The following is a 24,318-nucleotide window of genomic DNA, read 5'->3' as shown; positions in this document are numbered from 1 at the left end:
AGGGGGAGAGCGGAGCAGGGGAGGCAGAGAGAGAGAGCACAGGGTAGGCAGAGAGAGAGAGCACATGGTAGGCAGGGAGAGAGCGCACAGGGGAGGCAGAGAGAGAGAGAGCACAGCGTAGGCAGGTAGAGAGAGAACAGGGTGGGCAGGGAGAGAGCGCACAGGGGAGGCAGGGAGAGAGCGCACAGGGGAGGCAGGGAGAGAGAGCACAGGGTAGGCAGGGAGAGAGCGCACAGGGGAGGCAGGGAGAGAGAGCACAGGGTAGGCAGGGAGAGAGAGCACAGGGGAGGCAGGGAGAGAGAGCACAGGGGAGGCAGGGAGAGAGAGCACAGGGGAGGCAGAGAGAGAGAGAGCACAGGGGAGGCAGGGAGAAGGGGCCATGCTGGGAGCAGCCGCTCTGCTGGAGCTACAGGCCGGAGCTGGTGGGCGGAGCCTCATCTCCTGCACCTACAGACACTGAGGCATCATCCCGCCGCTTCCAGCATCTGCTGGTGAACCGATCAGCTGACTGTCAGCTGACCGGCTCGTACATCAGCTCATCGGTCGGTATACCGATCAACTGACTAGACCTATCAGCTGATTTACAAGCCGGTCAGCTGACAGTCAGCTGATCGGTTCACCGGCAGATGCTGGAAGCGGCGGGACCAGACCGGACGCCTCTCCCATCCATCGGATAGGTGAGTATCCATAGTTTCTCCTGCACCTCCGTAAAAAAGCGCTGGAATTACGCAGTGTTTGAACACCGCTGCGTAATTCCAGCGCTTATAATTGGCACAATATGTGAGAAAGCGCAGGCCGCGGTGTGTAAAGAATTGACATGTCAATTCTTTACGCAGCCGCGCTTTCGCTCTGCGTAAAATCACACAGTGTCTGAACGGCAAAGTGAATTTCCCATTCACTTTGCTGGCAGACACAAGGCACATTGCGTATTTTGAAAAAGCGCGCGCAAAAAAGCGAGCAAAAATACGCAAGGTGTGAACGCTGCCTTACATGCGTTTTCACATGCGTTTTTTCAAGCACTTTTCCAAGCGATTTTGAGCATCACTTGGAAAAGTGCTTGACAAGTTGGTCACACAATATAAATCCATGCAACCAGCATGGATTTATAAAGTGTGACCAACTTAGATGCTTTAAATGCAGTATCTATAGTAAAAAAAAGAATTAAAAAGTTAAAAATAAAAAAAGCCTGTATACTCACCTCTCCGGTCTCCTCCAGATGGCTCCCGGCGACGATCCTCTCTCGTCGGTGTCCCACACTGTACTGGCAGGACCTGCGGTGATGTCATTTAGTCAGCTGATAGTCACGCGACCATCACCTGACCGCTGACGTCAGCGGTCGCGTGACTAAATGACTAAATGACGCCACCGCAGGTCCTGCAAGTACACCGCGGGACGCCGAGGAGAGAGGACGCCGCCGGGAACAGACCGGAGAGGTGAGTATACAGGTTTTTTTTATTTTTAACTTTTTTATTTCTTTTTTTCACCGCGTGGTAGCCGGGATGAAGAGGAGTTATAGTCTCCTCTTCATCCTGGGTACCACACGCACCGCGATTATGCCGCAAATTCGCGGCCATTGAATTTACTTGAAACACAGCAAATCCACATATACCTGCGGGTTTGCTGCGTTTCAATGTTCCTCAATGGCCGCGAATTAGCAATGTAATCGTGGTAGAAACAGACATGCTGAATTTTGCAACGCAATGCGAATTCGACGCACTAATTAGCTCATCTTGTGCACAGCACATCCGAATTCACATTGCTTTGCATGGCAGACTGTTTTACAAGCGTTTTCGCGGTGTTTTCGCAGCCATAAAAATGCCGCAAAAACGCTACAAAAACGCTACGTGGGCACATGGCCTAAGTCTTCCTTGCATTATTATCCTTTGACGTTTGATTTCCGCATTGTACAAGACAAGAATCAGACCAATTCCAAACTTTAGTCCCTTACTCATTTATTACACATACCAGTAAAATAGTTTAGAAAAAAAAGAAAATGTTTTCATTTTTTATTTTAATTAGTAAAATATAATTTAAGTGTTACATTTCTCTTAAGTAATAGAAGACGACTAAAAAGCCACAACGACTAGTTACATTTCTACAGTTGTTCAGGAGTCAAATATACTTTAAATCTATAAAGCCAGGCTGTGATACAGAACACAGTGCACTAAAAAATGGCAGGATCACAAAATATTTCAGTTTCACATCTTCAACATTACAAGCCTGTGGCAAAATAGCTATGAACATGGAATTCTAAAAATAAAATGATGACATCCTCAACTATCAATCGTTAGAAAGTTATCATAAAAGAGAGTAAGGATAACTCAGGGAGAAATAAAAAAGAAAATGGGAAGAAACAGACAAGTCAAAAAGCTGAACTACAGCCAAGGCAATTAAGAACAACTAAACAGCAAAGTGCAAGACGATTTAAAGAATCGAAAGGGGAAGTATTGTAGTTTAGGTACTTACGTTTTCCTGTGGAGAGACTTCGGTTATATCCAACAGGGCTGAAATACTCAAAGATGAAAACAGTCACAGCGACCACAGTAAGACACATGACAAACATCATGACCCAAACGGCAGGGCTGTACGGCTCTGGAAAAGAGGATGAGACTCTTGAGTACAGAAACAATAAAATAGAATTATAGAATTATATAAGGTACAACAGAACATTAAGAATTATATTGTCACCTTCTTTAAAATGGTAGTGTTACCCTTCTAATTATGGTATTCACTTTCTGATAGCAATAAACACTTTTATTCATTATGTTATTCAACATTTTGTACTATTATTTTTTAAAATGCATGATTAGTTAGATTATATTTATTGTATATCATAAACTATATGCAATAACATTTTGAAATCACTCTGAGGTCTGCTGTCATTAAAGAAGCACTCCTCCTCCAATGAAAGAATTTTATTCTCCCAATATATTCCAATCATTGTTATATGGCACTGTATACATACAATTGCTCATTTTGCCTTTCTACCCTGTAAATTCTTCTCTTTTCTCTATGTAAAAACAGGAAGTCTCTTGTCCCTGAATTTATCATTCCCCTCTTCAACTCATGACCCAGATACTCCCTCCTCCCCCCTGCCAGGGATTTTTGTAGTGATGACTCATGACTCCTACAGGGAAAATAGACTTTCTGTTACTACAGATTGCTTCTTCCAAAACAAAAAAGATATATAGCTCACCACGCCACTGCTATCATCAGCTTCGGTCAGAGATTCCCTGGGGGGAGCTAGTCCTGCTGGTGACTGCAGCCGTATGCAACAAGGAAGGTAGGGGGGGAACGTATTCCAGCATCACTATCCAGGTAAAATTTTGTTCTTTATTAGCGTATTATTAAAACCGAGTTAAAATGGAAGTTCCTTACTAGTGATGAGCGAACTTGCTCGTCACTGCTCGGGACTCGCCCGAGCATCTCACTGCTTGAGATGCTCGGCGCTCGACGAGCATTTCCGAGTTGCTCGGGCTGGAGCTTGAGTCTCCTCCCTGCATGTTTGGTGCTCTTTAGAGAGCCAGTGAACATGCAGGGATTGCCTGCCATGCACTGTAATATCGTAGCCATGTTGGTTGTGGGCATTACAGTGATTGGCTGGCCACACAGCGTCATCAGGTGTATATAAGACTGAGCGCTGCCATGCTCGTCACAGCCTACCCCGGAATCAGGCAGAGTAGGGAGAGGTGCTGCTGTGTCAGGGAGAGATTTGCTTGTTTAGAGTTAGTAAAGGTATTCCACAACATATATCTATAATATCCATCTGAACTAACAGTCCTTCTGAGGACTAATCCAGCTGCATTTAATCAGTGCTAGGCAGGCAGGCAGTGTATGTTGCAGACTGCAGTGCATGATACAGCTCAAGAGGGTCCATTGAACGTTCTGTTAGTATAGGTATTCCACAACATATATCTATAATATCCATCTGAACTAACAGTCCTTCTGAGGACTAATCCACCTGCATATAATCAGTGCTAGGCAGACAGGCAGTGTATGTGGCATACTGCAGTGTATGATACAGCACAAGAGGGTCCACTGAACGTCCTGTCTGCTGCTGCTGTAATAATTACAGACATTTCTAGACATAGAAAGGCAAATTTTTTTTTTATCTTAATCCTGGTTATTTGCTTAAAAAGTAATCCAGAGTACACAATTTTTCTGCTCCATTTGTTTGTTGGCACTGCAGAATACAGCCAGATCCTTTCCACACTACAGCGATAAAAATCCAGAAATTTGTAGTGAACGTGGAAAATATTGGCCTCCATTTAAATTTTGTTGCAGTGTGTCAGTTAAGTTATTGACATGAGGACGCTGTGAAAAACAATAACGAGGCTGAGGCTGTGGGCAAGCTGAAATTGTGCCACAACAAACAACTACATCTTCTCCCTCGACCTTCCTGTCCCAATTAATAGAGGATCGCAGAACACCACTATTGAACACAGAGCGGTGTGAAAAGGTTATTGGTTGGATAGCAGATAATGCTTCCAGTCAATTAGCCACAACCACACTGTGTTCCACACAGTCAAGTCTCAGTAGCTGTGAGTATGGACTTCATATTCCTCACCCTGATCCTCATTCCTCCCACCATGCTGAGTGCCCAGAGACAACTGATCCCACACTTGGACACTCCAAAGAGCTGTTCACTTTTCAATTTATAGATTCGGGCCTCTTGCCCGGTCCACTTGAAGCGGGGCAAGAGGAGATCGCAGTTAGCGACGCCCAAATATTTGAGCAGCCATGGTCACACGAAGGCAACGGTGTGAAAGTGTCACAAGAAGTGGACAATGATGAGACACAATTGCCAGAAAGTCAGGAGGAGGACCAGGGTGTGGAAGTGGAAGATGAGGTGGTGGACGATGAAGTCACTGACCCAACCTGGCAAAGTGACATGCAGAACGAGGACAGCAGCACACAGGGGGAGGGAGGCAGAGCCCCACAACAGGCAAGAACAAGCAGTGTGATGGCTGCAGACAGATGGCGGACAACCACTCCCCCTAACATCAACACGACAGAAGTTGCCAGTACAACTGTTAGCTCTTCCCGAGTCTGGTTGTTTTTTAAAGACTCTGCCGCTAACCCCAAAAAGGCCATTTGCACTACCTGCCAGGCCAGCATCAGCAGGGATAGCAAAACTAACAGCCTAACCACCACCAGCATGATGAGGAACATGGCAGCAAAGCACCAGACTAAGTGGGCCGAACCCCAGGGTCCAGCAACAGTGTCTGCTTGTGACACCACTGCTTGTTCTGCTGTTGTGCATGCACGCCAATCCCCTGTCCATGGCGCATGCCAAGATGTCTCCCGCCCTGCACTTGTCATTGAAAACTCTCAACTAGCACCATCAGCAAGTACGTCCAAGTCATTGTCCTAGTGCAGCGTTCAGCTATCCCTACCCCAGTCCTTGGAATGCAAGCACAATTGCGCAGCTAATGCCCCACAGGCCACACTACTAAATTCACACATTTCGCGAATCCTTGCACTCAAAATGTTGCCTTTTAGGCTCGTGGAGACTGAAGCTTTCCCCAACCTGATGGTGGTGGCCATCCCTCGGTACTCAGTCCCCAGCTGCCACTATTTATCCTGGTGTGCCGTCCCCACATTACACAAGCACGTGTCCCACAAAATTAGCTGTGCCCTGAACAATGCAGTTACTGGGAAAGTCCACCTAACCACGGACATGTGGACAAGTGCATGTGGGCAGGGACTGTACATCTCTCTGATGGCACACTAGGATAACATAGTGGTAGCCGGACCCAGTCGGACCTTGGAATGGAACACATCCTTCCGACGCCAAAGATTACAGGCCCTAGGTCAATCAGGGTTGCCACCACATTATACAGCTCCTGCACCTCAACCTCTTCCTCCACCTCTTCAGCCTCCATCTCCAAAATGACCACATCAGTCACAAGTGGAAAGCACTGCAGCACTGCCTCAGCCAAGCGGCAACAGGCTGCGCTGAAGCTAATATGCTTAGGTGACAAACCGCACAATGCTGAAGAGTTGTGGACAGCTCTGAAAGAGCAGGCAGATCTGTGGCTGACACTGCTGAACCTACAGCCTGGCATGGTTGGTGTGACAATGGCCGGAAACTGGTGTTGGCTCTGAGGCGAAGAGAGCTCATACACGTACCATGCCTGGCCCATGTGCTTAACCTCGTAGTTCAGAAGTTTCTCAAAACCTTCCCAGATCTGCCGGATCTGCTTGTCAAAGTACACCGCATGTGTGCCCATTTTAGAAAGTCATCTGCAGCTTCCGTCACCCTTGCATTGCTTCAGCAGCATTTTCAGCTTCCGGCTCACCGACTTGTGTGTGATGTCCCCACGCATTGGACCTCTACATTACAGATGTTGGGAAGGATTTGTGAGCAGAAGAGGGCAGTTGTTGACTACTAGCATCAACAAGGCCGTCGGTATTTAGGTCAGACTCCACACATAAGACCTCAGGAGTGGACATGGATGTCAGACATATGTACTATCCTCCAAAACTTTGAGGACTCCACCAAGATGGTGAGCGGCGATGATGCCATAATTAGCGTCACCATCCTGCTTCTCTGTCTTTTGAAACGCTCTCTGCTCTCAATTAAACAGGATGCATTTCAGGCGGAGCACGATGAGATGGAGCAAGGAACCATACAAGGTGATTACACACAGCCCAGCCTCATCTCATCCCAAAGTGGATTGGGTGACAATGAGGAAGTGGAGGAGGAGGAGGAAGAACAGGAGCTAGTTTCCTGCGCTATAGATGGTACTACCTGCACAACTGTCATACCGTCTGTTCAGAGTGTATGGCCAGAGAACAGGGAGGAGGAGGAAGACGAGGAGGATGAGGAGGAGAGCATGGTCAGTCCTTCTCTTGGTGAGGACATGGAAGTCTTGCCTCTTTGCAGTCTGGCACACATGGCTGAGTTTATATTACGCTGCCTTTCCCGTGACCATGTGTTATCCAAACTTTGATTGACAGTCATTACTGGTTGGTGATGCTTCTAGACCCACGCTCCAGGGAGAATTCTATGTCTCTTATTCCCTTGCAGGACAGGCCTAATAAAATGGTGTAGTACGATAAGGTACTTGTTGCAGAATTATTAAAAAAATTCCCATCTGAAAAAAACAGCAGCAGAGCTCACAGTTATGTGGACAACCAAGGAGTACAGGTGAGAGAGCCACAAATGCAATCCAGCAGAGGCAGGGGAACACTGTCAAAGTTCTGGGACAGTTTTCTCAGACCCTCCCATCGCACAGGCTCTGAGGCACAGGGTGCTCTCCTAAAGAGTCAAAGTTTCGGAAGATGGTGAGGGAGTACCTTGCTGACTGTACCAACGTCCTCCGTTATTCCTCTGTGCTTTATAATAATTGGATATCCAAGCTGGACACGTGGCATGAACTGGCTCTCTACGCCTTGGTGATCCTGGCCTGCCCTGCCGCTAGCGTTTTGTCAGAGTGGGTTTTTAGTGCCGCCGGTGGAATTTTAACCGATAGGCGCATCAGCCTGTCAACTGAAAATGCTGACAGGCTGACTCTTATAAAAATGAACAAGGGCTGGATTGGGCCAGACTTCTCAACACCACTGAATGATAGCAGCGCAGCATAAACTCAAATACAGTGTCTTTTTTGGGGAGGTCTAACTCTATTCCCATGCACCTCTGTCTTCACACCCAGACCTGGGTATAGGCTTACTGATTTTGTCTATTTGCTCTTGTCCTCCTCCTTCTCTGAATCCTCATCCTCCACCACCATATCAACATATCTATGTCTCTTGCAAGGGGCATTGGAGTTCCTCCAAATTTTTGTCAGCCATTGCTTCACTGAATAGGCAAACAGTATGGGAGACCCATTTCCTAATAATGGGAACATTGTTTTCAGGAGGCCCTCCGACCTGTATGTCTCTTGCAAGGAGCATTGGAGTTCCTCCAAATTTTTGGCAGCGGTGCTTCACTGCATAGGCAAACAGTATGGGAGACCCATTTCCTAATAATGGGAACATTGTTTTCAGGAGGCCCTCCGACCTGTACGTCTCTTGCAAGGAGCATTGGAGTTCCTCCAAATTTTTGCCAGCGGTGCTTCACTGCATAGGCAAACAGTATGGGAGACCAATTTCCTAATAATGGGAACATTGTTTTCAGGGGGCACTCCAACCTCTATGTCTCTTGCAAGGGGCATTAGAGTTCCTCCAATTTTTTGGCAGCCATTGCTTCACTGCATAGTCAAACAGTATGGGAGACACACTTCCTAATAATGGGAACATTGTTTTCAGGAGGCCCTCCGACCTCTACGTCTCTTGCAAGGGGCATTGGAGTTCCTCCAAATTTTTGGCAGCCGTTGCAGTCACTGCATATGCAATAACAGTATAGGAGACCCACTCATTAATAATGGGAACAACATAGCATAGCCGGCTGATGGCTCTCTAACAATTGCGAGGGCCGAGTGCTGGTCCTTTAAGAATTCTAATGGCCCCCTGAATGGCCCTAAAAAATAGTCTTTGTGACTTTCAGAGTCCCTCCATCATAAATGAAACAGAATGTGTCTGATGATGTGTCACACACCACATGGCCAGATAAGGTAGTAAAATATTAAAATGACATTTCCTGGTGAATGCATTTGTCTTGGTTGAAAGCAATGCAAAAGTGCAAAAATGCATCAAAAACGCTACGTGTGAACATAGCCCAAGGTGTGGAGGAGGATTTTTGTTTCTGGTTATTTATTTTGCCTTCTATACAAGTCATTACCCTGGAAAGGATGTTCCTTAACTTATTGCCCAGGAATATTCATTTTGGTTTTGTTTTTGTATATTTTATTGTGAGTCTGTAAAAGTGGCATAATACCTCAGACAACGTTGTTGACAGCAGTGACCTGGGAGTCAGAAATGCTTCCAGGGGTCTTCTCCATGCTGTTCCCATGTCATCTGAGCACTGTTCCCATTGATTTGGTCAATTTTTAGGCCCTCTGCAGACATCCGGGTGGAGCCGCCGGAAAAATGCTCGAGTTTCCCATAGACTTACATTGGGCTCGTTACTCAGACCGAGCACTCAAGTATTCCAATTTGGTCGACTCGAACAAGGAGTACCCGAGCATTTTAGTGCTCGCTCATCACTATTCCTTACGCGTTTCTGGCACCAAGGTGTGCCCTTAGTCATAGGATTAGGAACTTCCATTTTAACTCGGTTTTAATGATACCCTAATAAAGAACTACATTTTACCTGGATAGTGATGCTTGAATCCATTCATCCCCCCTCATTCCTTGTTGCTTCTTCCAATAGTTGGCTCTAGAGTTCAAGACTTCTTCCTCTCTGGCGAGGCAAAATTCAGGTGCACCTCACTAAATTAGAATATCATCAAAAAGTTAATTTATTTCAGTTCTTCAATACAAAAAGTGAAACTCATATATTACATAGATTTATTACAAAGAGTGACCAATTTCAAGTGTTTATTTCTGTTAATGTTGATGATTATGGCTTACAGCCAATGAACACACAAAAGTCATTATCTCAGTAAATTAGAATACTTTTTAACAACAGCTTGAAAAATGTTTTTCAAATCCGAAATGTTGGCCTACTGAAATGTATGTTGGCCTACTGAAATGTATGTTCAGTAAATGTACTGAATACTTTGTTGGGGCTCCTTTTGCATCAATTACTGCCTCAATGCTGCGTGGCATGGAGGCGATCAGCCTGTGGCACTGCTGAGGTGTTATGGAAGCCCAGGTTGCTTTGATAGCAGCCTTCAGCTCATCTGCATTGTTGAGTCTGGTGTCTCTCATCTTCCTCTTGACAATACCACATAGATTTTCTATGGGGTTAAGGTCAGGTGAGTTTGCTGGCCAATCAAGCACAGTGATACTGTTGTTTGTAAACCAGGTATTGGTACTTTTGGCAGTGTGGACAGGTGCCAAGTTGTGCTGAAGAATGAAATTTCCATCTCCAAAAAGCTTGTTGGCAGAGGGAAGCATGAAGTGCTCTAAATTTTCCTGGTAGATGGCTGCAATGACTTTGGTCTTGATAAAACACAGTGGACCTACACCAGCAGTTGACATGGCTCCCTAAACCATCACTGATTGTGGAAACTTCACACTAGACCGCAAGCAAATTGGATTGTGGCCTCTCCTCCCTTCCCCCAGAATCTGGGACCTTGATTTCCAAATGAAAATTGGAACTCTGGGACCTTGTGGAGTGTGTCAATGACTGCCTTCTGGACATCTGTCAAGTCAGCAGTCTTCCCCATAATTGTGAAGCCTATTGAAACAGATTAATGGACCTTTTTAAACGCTTGTGAAGCCTTTGCAGGTGTTTTTTGTTAATTATTTTAATTTACTGAGATATTGACTTTTGTGTTTTCATTGGCTGTAAGCCATAATCATCAACATTAACAGAAAATCCCTTGAAATAGAGCACTCTGCTTGTAATGACTCTATATAATATATGAGTTTCACTTTTTGTATTGAAGAACTTAAATTAATTTTTTGATGATTTTCTAATTTAGTGAGATGAACCTGTATGGGTGTTGTGTAAAGGAAGTGCAATAACATACTTACCAATCGCCATCTTCTATGGCTTCCGGTGCCGCTTCAGTCTACTTCTCACTCACTCACGTGACTGAAATTCGCCAGATAATGCAGGAGTTAACAAAAATGACAGTATTTTTGGTCAGAGTTCGACAGCGTTTCCGGAGAAAAAAAGGCAATGCACGGACCAAAGTTATTTAATGGTCAGCACAGATGAATGATTTTTTTCACTGACTGAATCTGCATGTGAAAAAATTGCAAGCATGCACTAGTTTCTCTTGAGTGGCTGATAAGAATTGCCCATGAAAGTCTAAGGTTGCACAAGACTTGCTCTGGTGGGTAAAAGTGACATGTGGCACACAGAAATAGAGATGAGCGGTGTTCGACTAGAACTGTTCGCCAATCTCAAATACGAGCTGTTTTGGGCGGTGTTCGAGTTGTTCGACGAACCCGAACGATTTGCAAAAAATTCGGCTGTTCGAGGTTATGTTCGATAACTGTTCGTGCACCAAAAGCGTGTCCTGCATGTCTGGCGCTATTTAGAGCACCAATCATGCAGGGATTGTCTGCCACTCACTGTAATGCCACAGCCATGGTGGTTGTGGCATTACAGTGATTGCCCAAATCGATGGGAACAGTGCCAACAGTGAAACATGAAAAGCCGGCAATTCATCAGCGGCATACACCGGTACCCGACAATTTAGAACCGAAAGAATAGAGCTTCACACATAGATTAGATAGATAGAAACATGTCAGTCACATATATATGAAGTACAGTGACAGTGTTGATTACTGTACTTGTCATTTAGTGTAAAGGATTTATTAAAAAAAATAATAGTGTTTTCATGCACCGTCTCTTTAAAAAAGCCAGCCGGCAATTCAGCATTTGTACCCGACAATTTAGAATAGAAGGAATAGAGAATCACACATAGATTAGGTAGATAGAAACAGGTCAGTCACATATATATGAAGTACAGTGACAGTGTTGATTACTGTACTTGTCATTTAGTGTAAAGGATTTATTAAAAAAAATAATAGTGTTTTCATGCACCGTCTCTTTAAAAAAGCCAGCCGGCAATTCAGCATTTGTACCCGACAATTTAGAATAGAAGGAATAGAGAATCACACATAGATTAGGTAGATAGAAACAGGTCAGTCACATATATATGAAGTACAGTGACAGTGTTGCTTACTGTACTTGTCATTTAGTGTAAAGGATTTATTAAAAAAAATAATAGTGTTTTCATGCACCGTCTCTTTAAAAAAGCCAGCCGGCAATTCAGCATTTGTACCCGACAATTTAGAATAGAAGGAATAGAGAATCACACATAGATTAGGTAGATAGAAACAGGTCAGTCACATATATATGAAGTACAGTGACAGTGTTGCTTACTGTACTTGTCATTTAGTATAAAGGATTTATTAAAAAAAATAATAGTGTTTTTATGCACTGTCTCTTTAAAAAAGCCGGCCGGCAATTCAGCATCTGTACCCGACAATTTAGAATAGAAGGAATAGAGAATCACACATAGATTAGATAGATAGAAACAGGTCAGTCACATATATATGAAGTACAGTGACAGTGTTGCTTACTGTACTTGTCATTTAGTGTAAAGGATTTATTAAAAAAAAATAATAGTGTTTTCATGCACCGTCTCTTTAAAAAAGCCGGCAGGCAATTCAGCATCTGTACCCTACAATTTAGAATAGAAGGAATAGAGAATCACACATAGATTAGATAGATAGAAACATGTCAGTCACATATATATGAAGTACAGTGACAGTGTTGCTTACTGTACTTGTCATTTAGTGTAAAGGATTTATTTAAAAAATTAATAGTGTTTTCATGCACCGTCTCTTTAAAAAAGCCGGCCGGCAATTCAGCATCTGTACCCGACAATTTAGAATAGAAGGAATAGAGAATCACACATAGATTAGATAGATAGAAACATGTCAGTCACATATATATGAAGTACAGTGACAGTGTTGATTACTGTACTTGTCATTTAGTGTTAAAATAAAGGATTTATTTAAAAAAAAATTGGCGTGGGGTTCCCCATAATTTTAGGCTCTAGCGGAGGTTAACCAGACGGCTGGGGCAGATGTTTGAAGCCTGGGAAGGGGGTAATACCCACGGAGCTTCCCAGGCTACTAATATCAGCCCCCATCGGAATACCTAGCCTTTACTAGCTATTAAAATGGGGGACCCCCCAAAAAAATGACGTGGGGTCCCCCCTATTTTAATATCTAGCAAAGGCTAGTCAGACAGCTGGGGGCTGATATTAATAGCCCAGGAAGGGTTCCATGAATATTGGCCCCCTCCCAGGCAAGAAACACCAGCCGTCAGCCGCCCCAGAAATGGCGCATCCTTAGGATGCGCCAATTCTGGCACTTAGCCTCGCTCTTCCCACTGCCCTGTAGCGGTGGCAGTGGGGTAATAGGGTTGGGGTTGATGTCAGCTTATAATGCCAGCTGACATCAAGCCCAGGTTAGTAATGGAGAGGCGTCTATAAGACACCCCCATTACTAAACCCATAGTCAAAGTTAAAAGAAAACACAAACACCCAGAATAAAGTCCTTTAATTGAAATAAAGACACATTCCTTTATTGTTCTAAATTAAACCATACAAACCGTCACGCCCATTCCAGCTGAAGCCAACGATCTCCTGCAATAAAAGAAAAATAATAAAGCAACCTCATCCTTACCTTTCCATGGTTCCCACGACAGCTTCAGCTCTGCTACATCGAGATAACAGGCTGGACCGCAGCAGAACGCTGTCATCCAGCCTGTCATCCCGCAGACACTGAGAAGCGCAGGCATGCTTGCGCTCTGCAGTGTCTGGCTGTGACGGCATCCAGATGAGCCGAGGTCATGTAAAATGAACTCGGCGCACCTCATGCACGTTACTGACAGCGTGGGAGAATTCTCCTGCACTCAGCACTTCAGCATGAGAATTCTCCCACGCTGTCAGTGACGTACATGAGGTCAGCTGAGTTCATTGGACATGAATGAGCTCACCTCATGCATGTCACTGACAGCGTGGGAAAATTCTCCTGCACTCAGCGCTTCAGCGTGAGAATTTTCCCACGCTGTCAGTGACGTGCATGAGGTGAGCTCATTCATGTCCAATGAACTCAGCTGACCTCATGTACGTCACTGACAGCGTGGGAGAATTTTCACGCTGAAGTGCTGAGTGCAGGAGAATTCTCCCACGCTGTCAGTGACGTGCATGAGGTGCGCCGAGTTCATTGGACATGAACTTGTCTCATCTTTATGCCGTCACAGCGAGACACTGAGGAGCGCAAGCATGCCTGCGCTTCTCAGTGTCCGCGGGATGACAGGCTGGATGGCAGCGTTCTGCTGCGGTCCAGCCTGTCATCTCGATGTAGCAGAGCTGAAGCTGTCTTGGGAACCATGGAAAGGTAAGGATGAGGTTGCTTAATTATTTTACTTTTATTGCAGAAGACATTGGCTTGAGCTGGAATGGGTGTGACGGTAAGTATGGTTTAATTTAGAACAATAAAGAATTGTGTGTTTATTTCAATTAAAGGACTTTATTCTGGGTGTTGTGTTTTTTTAAATACTTTACTATAAATTCATGGTGGTCATGTCTAATATTGGCGTGACCCCATGAATTTCGGGCTTAGGGCCAGCTGATAATGCCAAGCTGGCTTTAACCCCTTTATTACCCAGTGAGCCACCGCACCAGGGCCCTGGATGAGTTGGGTACAGCGCCAGAAGATGGCGCTTCTATGAACGCGCCATTTTCTGGGGCGGCTGCGGACTGCAATTTGGCAGCGGGTGGGGCCCAGAAAGCTTGGGCCTCCCTGCGCTGCGGATTCCAGCTCCCAGCTGCCTAGTTGTACCTGGCTGGGCACAAAAATAGGGCGAAGCCCCACGCATTTTTTTTTTAAATTATTTCATGAAATTCATGGAATAATTAAGAAAAAAAGGGCTTCCCTATATTGTTGTGTCCAACCAGGTACAAATAGGCAGCTGGTGGTTGGGGGCAGCCCGTCCCTGCCTGCTGTACCTGGCTGGACACAAATATAGTGCGAAGCCCCACGTCAATTTTTTTTAAATTATTTCATGAAATAATTTTTTTAAAAAACGGCTTCCCTATATTGTTGTGTCTGGTCAGGTACATATAGGCAGCTGGTGGTTGGGGGCAGCCTGTTCCTGCCTGCTGTACCTGACTGGACACAAATATAGGGCGAAGCCCCACGTCAATTTTTTTTAAATTATTTCAGGAAATTCATGAAATAATGAAAAAAAAATTGATGTGGGGCTTCGCCCTATATTTGTGTCCAGTCAGGTACAGAAGGCAGGAACGGGCAGCTCCCAACCACCAGCTGCCTATTTGTACCTAGCCGGACACAATAATATAGGGAAGCCCTTTTTTTCTTAATTATTCCATGAATTTCATGAATTTAAAAAAAAAATACGTGGAGCTTCGCCCTATTTTTGTGTCCAGCCAGGTACAACTAGGCAGCTGGGGGCTGGAATCTGCAGCGCAGGGAGGCCCAAGCTTTCTGGGCCCACCCGCTGCAAATTGCAGTCCGCAGCCGCCCCGGAAAATGGCGCGTTCATAGAAGCGCCATCTTCTGGCGCTGTACCCAACTCATCCAGGGCCCTGGTGCGGTGGCTCACTGGGTAATAAAGGGGTTAAGGCCAGCTTGGCATTATCAGCTGGCCCTAAGCCCGAAATTCATGGGGTCACGCCAATATTAGACATGACCACCATGAATTTCTAGTAAAGTATTTAAAAAAAACACAACACCCAGAAAAAAGTCCTTTAATTGAAATAAACACACAATTCTTTATTGTTCTAAATTAAACCATACTTACCATCACGCCCATTCCAGCTGAAGCCAATGATCTCCTGCAATAAAATTAAAATAATAAAGCAACATCATCCTTACCTTTCCATGGCTCCCACGACAGCTTCAGCTCTGCTACATCGAGATGACAGGCTGGACCGCAGCAGAACGCTGCCATCCAGCCTGTCATCCCGCAGACACTGAGAAGCGCAGGCTTGCTTGCGCTACTCAGTGTCTGGCTGTGACGGCATCCAGATGAGCCGAGGTCATGTCCAATGAACTCGGCGCACCTCATGCACGTCACTGGCAGCGTGGGAAAATTCTCACGCTGAAGCGCTGAGTGCAGGAGAATTTTCCCACGCTGTACATGAGGTGAGCCGAGTTCATTGTCGGCTCATCTGGATGCCGTCACAGTCAGACACTGAGGAGCGCAAGCATGCCTGCGCTTCTCAGTGTCTGCGGGATGACAGGCTGGATGGCAGAGTTCTGCTGCGGTCCAGCCTGTCATCTCGATGTAGCAGAGCTGAAGCTGTCGTGGGAACCATAGAAAGGTAAGGATGAGGTTGCTTTATTATTTTTCTTTTATTGCAGGAGATCGTTGGCTTCAGCTGGAATGGGCGTGACGGTAAGTATGGTTTAATTTAGAACAATAAAGAATTGTGTATTTATTTCAATTAAAGGACTTTATTCTGGGTGTTTGTGTTTTTTTTTTAACTTTGACTATGGGGTTAGTAATGGGGGTGTCTTATAGACGCCTCTCCATTACTAACCTGGGCTTGATGTCAGCTGGCATTATAAGCTGACATCAACCCCAACCCTATTACCCCCTGCCACCGCACCAGGGCAGCGTGGAAGAGCGAGGCTAAGTGCCAGAATTGGCGCATCCTATGGATGCGCCATTTCTGGGGCGGCTGACGGCTGGTGTTTCTAGCCTGGGAGGGGGCCAATATTCATGGCTCCCTTCCTGGGCTATTAATATCAGCCCCCAGCTGTCTGCCTAGCCTTTGCTAGCTATTAAATTAGGGGGGACCCCACGTCATTTTTTTGGGGGGGGTCCTCCATTTTAATAGCTAGTAAAGGCTAGGTATTCAGCTGGGGGCTGATATTAGTAGCCTGGGAAGCTCCGTGGGTATTACCCCCTTCCCAGGCTTCAAACATCTGCCCCAGCCATCTGCTTAACCTCCGCTAGAGACTAAAATTACGGGGAACCCCACGCCAATTTTTTTTAATAATAAATCCTTTATTTTAATACTAAATGACAAGTACAGTAACCAACACTATCACTGTACTTATTATATATGTGACTGACATGTTTCTATCTATCTAATCTATGTGTGAAGCTCTATTCTGTCTGTTATAAATTGTCGGGTACAGATGCTGAATTGCCGGCCGGCTTTTTTAAAGAGACGGTGCATGAAAACACTATTATTTTTTTTGATAAATCCTTTACACTAAATGACAATTACAGTAAGCAACACTGTCACTGTACTTCATATATATGTGGCTGACATGTTTCTATCTATCTAATCTATGTGTGATTCTCTATTCCTTCTATTCTAAATTGTCGGGTACAGATGCTGAATTGCCGGCCGGCTTTTTTAAAGAGACGGTGCATGAAAACACTATTATTTTTTTTAATAAATCCTTTGCAGTAAATGACAAGTACAGTAAGCAACACTGTCACAGTACTTCATATATATGTGACTGACATGTTTCTATCTATCTAATCTATGTGTGAAGCTCTATTCTGTCTGTTATAAATTGTCGGGTACCGCTGCTGAATTGCCGGCCGGCTTTTTTAAAGAGACGGTGCACGAAAACACTATTATATTTTTTAATAAATCCTTTACACTAAATGACAAGTACAGTAAGCAACACTGTCACTGTACTTCATATATATGTGACTGACATGTTTCTATCTATCTAATCTATGTGTGATGCTCTATTCCTTCATGTCTAAATTGTCGGGTACCGGTGTATGCCGCTGCTGAATTGCCGGCCGGCTTTTTTAAAGAAAGCGTCTTCTGAGCAGTTTGTGAGCTTTTGGACACCTTTGAAGGTGTTTTCTATGTGTTCCTATGTGTTTTTGTTTGCCTGCCATTGGTTTTAACGGTGTTCGACGGTGTTCTAAGGTGTTCGACGAACAGTTCGACGAACAGTTCCTCGAACATCCCGGTGTTCGACGAACCGAACCGAACCCGAACACTACGGGGGTGGCTCAACACTACACACAAACTCCTGGGTGATCTGGTGAGTCGGAATTTCAGTCATATGAGTGAGAAGAGGACTGGAGCTGTGCTGTAAACTGGGGAAGGTGTCGATCGGTGAGCATTTTATTGAAGTTACATTACACAACACACATATTTAGACAGGTTTTGCAAATAAAAAAAATTGGGAGTGCTTCTTTAAATTGGGATAAAAAAATACCTTGGAAATCCATAGGAAACCTTGGACAAAAAGCCATAATCTGTGCCAGAAAGTTAGAACTTTTTTCACTCTTGATTATCACGCACGCCATCTTCTTGACTTTCATCTTAATTAAAATGAATACTTGTATTCTTCATAAAATAACAATTTTTTAAACAACTTTTTTTTAAAGTTTGCACTGTGTTGTATTTTGAATGATTTCTTCTAGAAGTGGATAAGTAAATTGTTAGCTGAGTGTTACCGTTGTCAATTGGGTGTTTTTCTACCACTCTGACACTGACTAATTAGGGAAGACAGTATTGGACTGTATAGGAACATAACCCTTTGATCAGGGGATTTATAGTGCCCAATTATCAATTCATTAAAAAATATATTCGGGAAGGTTAAGCTAGGAATTACTCAAATTCATTTGGAGAAAGATGATTCAGAATTCTTCTTTTATATGGAATGCAAGTACTAAATCAACATGTCAGGAGCTGTGACAGGTAATTTTTAACAATAGCCTAAATAGTGAAGTCTATATTGATCTTTCAAAAAGAGGCCATTACATTGGAAAACAAAAACACATGCAAAAATATAGTATTTCAATTTTATTAATTAAATTTCTTTAGAAAGAAGAACGGTTTCTTAAACTCAAAGAAGAAAGCTACAGCAGGGTGTGCATCCTCAATATCCTGTGTCATATGTATAATCTTAGAATAGTTGTCCGCGAATTAATAAAATAACAAAAGATCCCTTACTTATCAGTAAACCTACACGACTTTGGTCATCTCTGCTAATTCTGTAGCACTAGGGCGTTATTGAATATAACAGGTGAATACAACTTTTTTAATGATTTTATTAGATTTTCTGCTGGTGGGCAACTTTTTGAAAAATTAAAACTACCACTTTAACACTGTATGGGAATTATAAAAGTAGACAAAAGTTACATTTACATTTCTATATTTAGCTTCTATTTCTTTCATTATTACAATATTATCATAGCACGACAGTTTTTTTTTGTTCCGGTTCTACTATAGTCATGCCTAAAGGATTGTTACATGGACCCATAAACACTGAAGTCCTGGTGCATTTGTATGCTACTCTTCCCATATAGCTGCACTAATATAGAGTCACTTTTCTTTACCCTGCTCCTAATATTCCTATAGATTTTTTTCAGTAAGAAGAAATCTGTCGTTCTTCTATATAATGCATCTTAATCTCAGAAAGGTTATAATAATTTTGATGAAGGAACAGAATGTATAAAAAAAATACAAGAATTGGTATAAAATTGATGCATAAAATGTACAAAAGGTGAGAAAAATAATGTATTGGTTATCATAAATACAATTATAATTTTACAGATCAAAGGCTGGGGACATTGGATCTCTGTTTGCATCTCCCACTGTGAGAAAGTAATTGAAGCAGGTTATCTGATGAAGAGCAGACATGTAGTCTGTATACAAAGTAATTAACAGGTGGTTGTCAATGTTGGATGACCATCTTGGCCAGCAGTGGTGGTCTATATGTTTCCACTTGCACAAATGGGGAGATAAAATATCAACTGATATTTTCATTATCTGATGTGTATGGAGGAGATTGACTGGCCATTATGCAAAACAAAATAATTGGTTAAGACGCATTTATACAGCATTATTATTGTGAATAAATCTTCTTAAAAATGCTTGTTTCACAATATTTGTCCAGTCTAAACAATCACCCAATGAATGAGTAAAAAGCTCATTTGTTGATGAAATGATCTTTAGGTTTGCACAGAAAAATCATTGCTTTCGGTAGCACATTGTCCTACGTTAACAAAACCTAAACTGACAATAACAATGGCAGCCTGTGGGCCCTGAATGATGTATTACAGATGTGTTACAGAGCATTCAATGTGCAACTGAAGCGTGGTCTACCTGTTTAAACAGACTTTTAAATGACTGCTGACCAGTAAATATCAACTAATCGGCGGTTATTTAACTGCGTAAAGTTGGCTAAAGTAGATGCACCTGTAAATTGTCTTTTAATCTGTCAAATCCTTCGTTCTCCTCTAGTATGAGAGCTTTTTCTCCTTCCTTAACTATAGTAATAAACAAATCCATGGACATTTTTGGAGAAGTGAGCAAAAATAGCCTTTGACTGAACACAACATGATATTGGAGCTCTCGAAAGTATGTGACTACCAAATCTTAGACCTTCAGGGTCAAAAGTACACATAACAACAGAAAGAGATTTTGGGGAGTCTGGTTGAAAACATCTGTTGTGTTTTTAAGCATTTTGTGTATTTATTTATAAACACTTCATGCTTAATCAGTTCAAGACCGGGATATTTACCCCTGTGTCCTAACCATACACAATTTGTCTTTTCTTTTTTCAGTTTAAAGAGATATAAAAAAAATTGTTGAACAGATATGCAAGTACTTTTTGTGTCTTTTTTTGTGATACATGGGTCTTCATTTTATGTCACCGTCATATTCTTTTGTTTTGCTGATATCATTTGTAAAATAAGCAAAATAAGTGTCTTTTTTTCTTATTCTTTTTTTTTTTTAATGACTACGCAGGACTACTAAAATGCTACTAAAATTTGTTTCCCAGTCTGTAATAAATATTTTTAGACATTATACTAATTTTTTTATGGACTCCATGTCCCTTGTATCTCAGGCTCAGGCTAACATACCAGTCCCAGTCAGAAGGGAAATAAGATGAAAATAGAAACATTTCAATATTTAAAAAAAAAAAAATATATATATATATATATATGTATACAAAAAAAATTACAATTGCAATCTCGATCTAAAATGAATCATTTTTCAGTCTTTAAAACCAAAATTACATACAAATGGAGCATTTTTCAGCATGAGTCATCATGGTGCAGCAAAATATCTTGAAGCAGAAAATTTTAACCTTACTTGACATGTTCAAAAGCTTGTGTTGTGTTAAGTGTCCAATAACAGTTTTCGGCCTCAAGAAATTTTTCCATAACAAAATACAGTAAGATAGGATAAGAAATGCTACATCTTTAATCTTTAAAATAATGGGAAGTTTAGATCAAGATAGGTAAAAAATAGAAAAGAGTTCTGAAAGAAGAAAATATGATTCAGACAACAAAGGGGTCTCTAGTGCCACCTAACTGTAGTAGCAATATTAACCATTTAAAGAGCCTTGAAACATGACTTAAGCTGCATTTAGACTGAAAGATAATTGTGAATGAACATTCGTAAGAATGCTTACTTCAAAATAATCTTTCTGTGTAAACAGGTTGGTGATCACCTGATGAATGTGCTAAATACTCGTTCATCCAGTGAAATGATTTTTGGCGCAGCGCAAGAGATCATCATTTTCAATGGTGCATTGTCCTTTGTAAACAAGACTCGCTCTACTAAGAACAATGGCAGCCAATGTACCTCTATCTGTTATAGATCACTGAGTGCGAATTGTCTACTTTGGTCTTTCTGTTTAAACAGGATATTAAATAACCGTCAATTGGCCTATTGTTTAGTGCCACCGGTCGGGCCCTTAGGATATAAGATCAATCAGAATTCCATTTGCATACAATAGTTTTATTTTACTTCTTAAGAATGTTGATCTCAGAATACTCTTTCGGTGTAAATAGGCTGTCGATCTCCCGAGATGACCTTTAGTGTGGTGCAAAGATCATCGTTCTCAGAGGTGCTCTGTCATGTGTAAACAGGACTTGTATTATTGAGAACAATGGCAGCCAATGCATGCTGAGCGATCTATTACACATGTGTGTAAACAGGCTGTTAGAATGACGGCCAATCAGTAAAGACTTATTGTTAGGCGGTTGTCTAGTGCCGCTGGTCAGTTCATGTAAATGGACTCTTAGGATATAAAATCAAACCAGTATCTCTATTTTCATACTATCATTTCAGGTTCTTGTCCTTCATTAGCACACAGCAGAAGACCGGTTGTCTGGGTGGAAGTCTTTGATGGGGGTCTAATCTGTAAAGTTTCTCCTTAAGGAGACTCCTAAAGTGGCATAAAGACACATAGGCCATTCAATGCTTCCTGGTAAATAAAATATGTTAATACTATGATACACTAATTTTTATGGTTGACTAATGGTCTGTTTATACTTCATGATATGCAGTTTTAAATGACTGTTTACCGGCAACATGTTTGCTAATCATCAGTTGATTAGTAGACTTTTTATACCGGCAGACTGCGTTTGTGATGTGCACTGAACATTTGGTACTATGTCATTCAGTATGCCTAGACTGCCATTGTTTTGTTGTGCAAATCAAAAGATAATTTCACCAAATGAATGAGGATTTTGCACATTCATAGAATGATTGATATCCAATGTAGACAGCAAGATTATCATGGCATAAGAGATACTAGGAACACTAGTTCACGATAATTGTGCACTGCAAATGCACCACAACACTTTCAGACAGATTTATGAAACTGTCAAAAAGAAAGTGCAATCACAATGAAGCTCTTATCTTATCAAAGTAGTTTAAGAAATGAAAGCTGAGCTCTGATTGACAAAGACAGAGTTTCTTTTACAGAATCTTGGTAAATATAATATCTGAAATAATTCCAGTTCTTAAAAAACATTGATGCATTCTGTCAATATTAGCAGCTTTTCTATGTCTAGTACTTGTACTTTAGGGTTAGTGGTTATTTAAAAATCTTAGCAGAGAGGATTATTAGAAACATTTGTCTAAATGTCAATGGCGTGCAATGGTTGGCCATTTTTCCCCAGAGAACTGTCTGAAAGTAAAGTTTTTTTCCTTTATGGCACTTGCTACTATGAAGATTCTTGAGCTGAGGATTCTTTTTTAATGATTTCTCCTCCAAGTAAGCTCCAATCCACTAGAGAAAATGCTTCCTGATAGTTTGTGATGAAAACACCAGGAAATCTAATATGTTTTGCTGTTCTGCAGAGCAGGATATCCTTTTCTATTACCGTTCCTCTTTTCTAGCTTACTACTGGCACAAAGACAAGGCAAGACACAGAAGTGCAAGTGGCATTCCGAATACACTGGATTGGTCCTACACTAATATGTGAGCTATCGCAACAAAACACTGAGCTGGAGACCTTAGAATTTCAGGATGACACAACATATCACTAGTTACCATCTCTCTGCTTCATTCTCCTCCAAGTACAGAAAAGGAAAAGTACATTTCTTCCCTAAAGTATAAACTGAACAGTAATTGGACAGACTACAATTTAGTTGAACAGACACCAAGACCTAGATGTAATTTTTTTTTCAATCTTCGCATATTGTCAGGTCAGATTGTTGCATTTAAAACTATTCAGAGTATAACATAACATTTTCATATGCTCAGAAAACAAGAAAAATATATCTGCAACTAATTAAAGTATTTTAACTCTTAAATAAAATCTAACATTTAACTTATTTATACATTATGATAGTAACATCATTGCAGGATGAATCTAGTAACAGTTTTCCCTTAAAGGGAATGTGTCCATACGATCAACTCTTCTAAGCCATATTAGCATGACAGTCATAGAAAGATGAATAAAATGATACCTTGATGTCTGCAATCTAATGTCTCTCATCCAGCCAAACCAAAACTCACACTTTGCACTTATGAGTGGCAGTACCCCGAAACACAGTGTCTGCAAACTGAGTTTCTTGTACTGGCTTTTATCCTAAGTCATGTGATAAGGCTCGTTAAAGGGTCACTATTGATTTTTAGGATTGCTACTTACTGTAGGTGGCACTAAAGTTCTAGTCCTCTTCCTCTCTGAAGAGACAATTTGCATATTTCCCAGGGAAGCATTGCGGCTTTAAAAGTCTCCTCAGTTGACGTGCTTAACACGTCACTCTCCACAAGGAGAAATATTACCCCTAGATACCAGTCTGACGCCTTTCACCCAGCCAAACTAGAACTCACATTTTGCACTGATGAGGGGCAGTACCCTGAAACACAGTGTCTGCAAATTGAGTTTCTGGCATTGGCTTTTATCCTAAGTCATGTGATAAGGCTCGTTAAAGGGTCACTATTGACTATTAGGATTGCTACTTCCTGTAGGTGGCGCTAGAGTTCTAGTCCTCTTCCTCTCTGAAGAGACAATTTGCAACTTTTTTCTCGTTATGCTGCTTACCGATCTGATTAATTTGTTTTATAATTTGATTGATCGGACATTTCTGAATGCAGTGAAACCAGATATTTGTATTTTTTTATGTTGCATTTTCAATGGAGTAAAGGGACATTTTGAACATTTGTGTTTTTTTTCCTATTCTTAAAAACTTTTTTTATTCACTTTTCACTGAATTTAATAGTCCTCTTAGGAGACTTGAAGCTGGGTTCATCCGATTACCAGTGCTACACAAAGCAAGGCTTCAGCACTTCTACAGAATGTGGAGCAAAAATTACGATCTCCCGTGAACGCCAGCCACAAGCCGACATTCACAGGAGTATCGTAATGACAGGCATGGGGGTCTTCTGCAGACCTCCGGCTGTCAAGATAACCCATCAGCTCCCCACAACCACATGAAAGGGGTGCCAATGGCCTGCCAGAATGACACACTTCCGACTTGCGCATGTTAAATCCAGCTGTCAGAGATTATCAGCAGGATTTAACTGGTTAACAGCACC

The 24,318-nt window shown here is 42.2% G+C and overlaps 1 protein-coding gene across 1 annotated transcript in view; it reads right to left on the bottom strand.

The window, feature by feature from the left end:
* The window catches only part of GRIN2D (glutamate ionotropic receptor NMDA type subunit 2D), a 1,421,508-nt gene that overhangs the window by 376,166 nt on the left and 1,021,024 nt on the right, over window positions 1-24,318 (bottom strand). The window contains exon 11 of the mRNA XM_073656309.1: window positions 2,467-2,592. Within this exon, the coding sequence (XP_073512410.1) occupies window positions 2,467-2,592 (126 nt within the window). The remainder of the gene's footprint in view (window positions 1-2,466; window positions 2,593-24,318) is intronic.

Source organism: Phyllobates terribilis, unplaced genomic scaffold (assembly GCF_046119375.1).
Source record: "Phyllobates terribilis strain yellow unplaced genomic scaffold, ASM4611937v1 Scaffold_12__6_contigs__length_324123572, whole genome shotgun sequence".
Classification (NCBI taxonomy): Eukaryota; Metazoa; Chordata; class Amphibia; order Anura; family Dendrobatidae; genus Phyllobates; species Phyllobates terribilis.
This window is presented reverse-complemented; position numbering and strand designations above follow the sequence as displayed.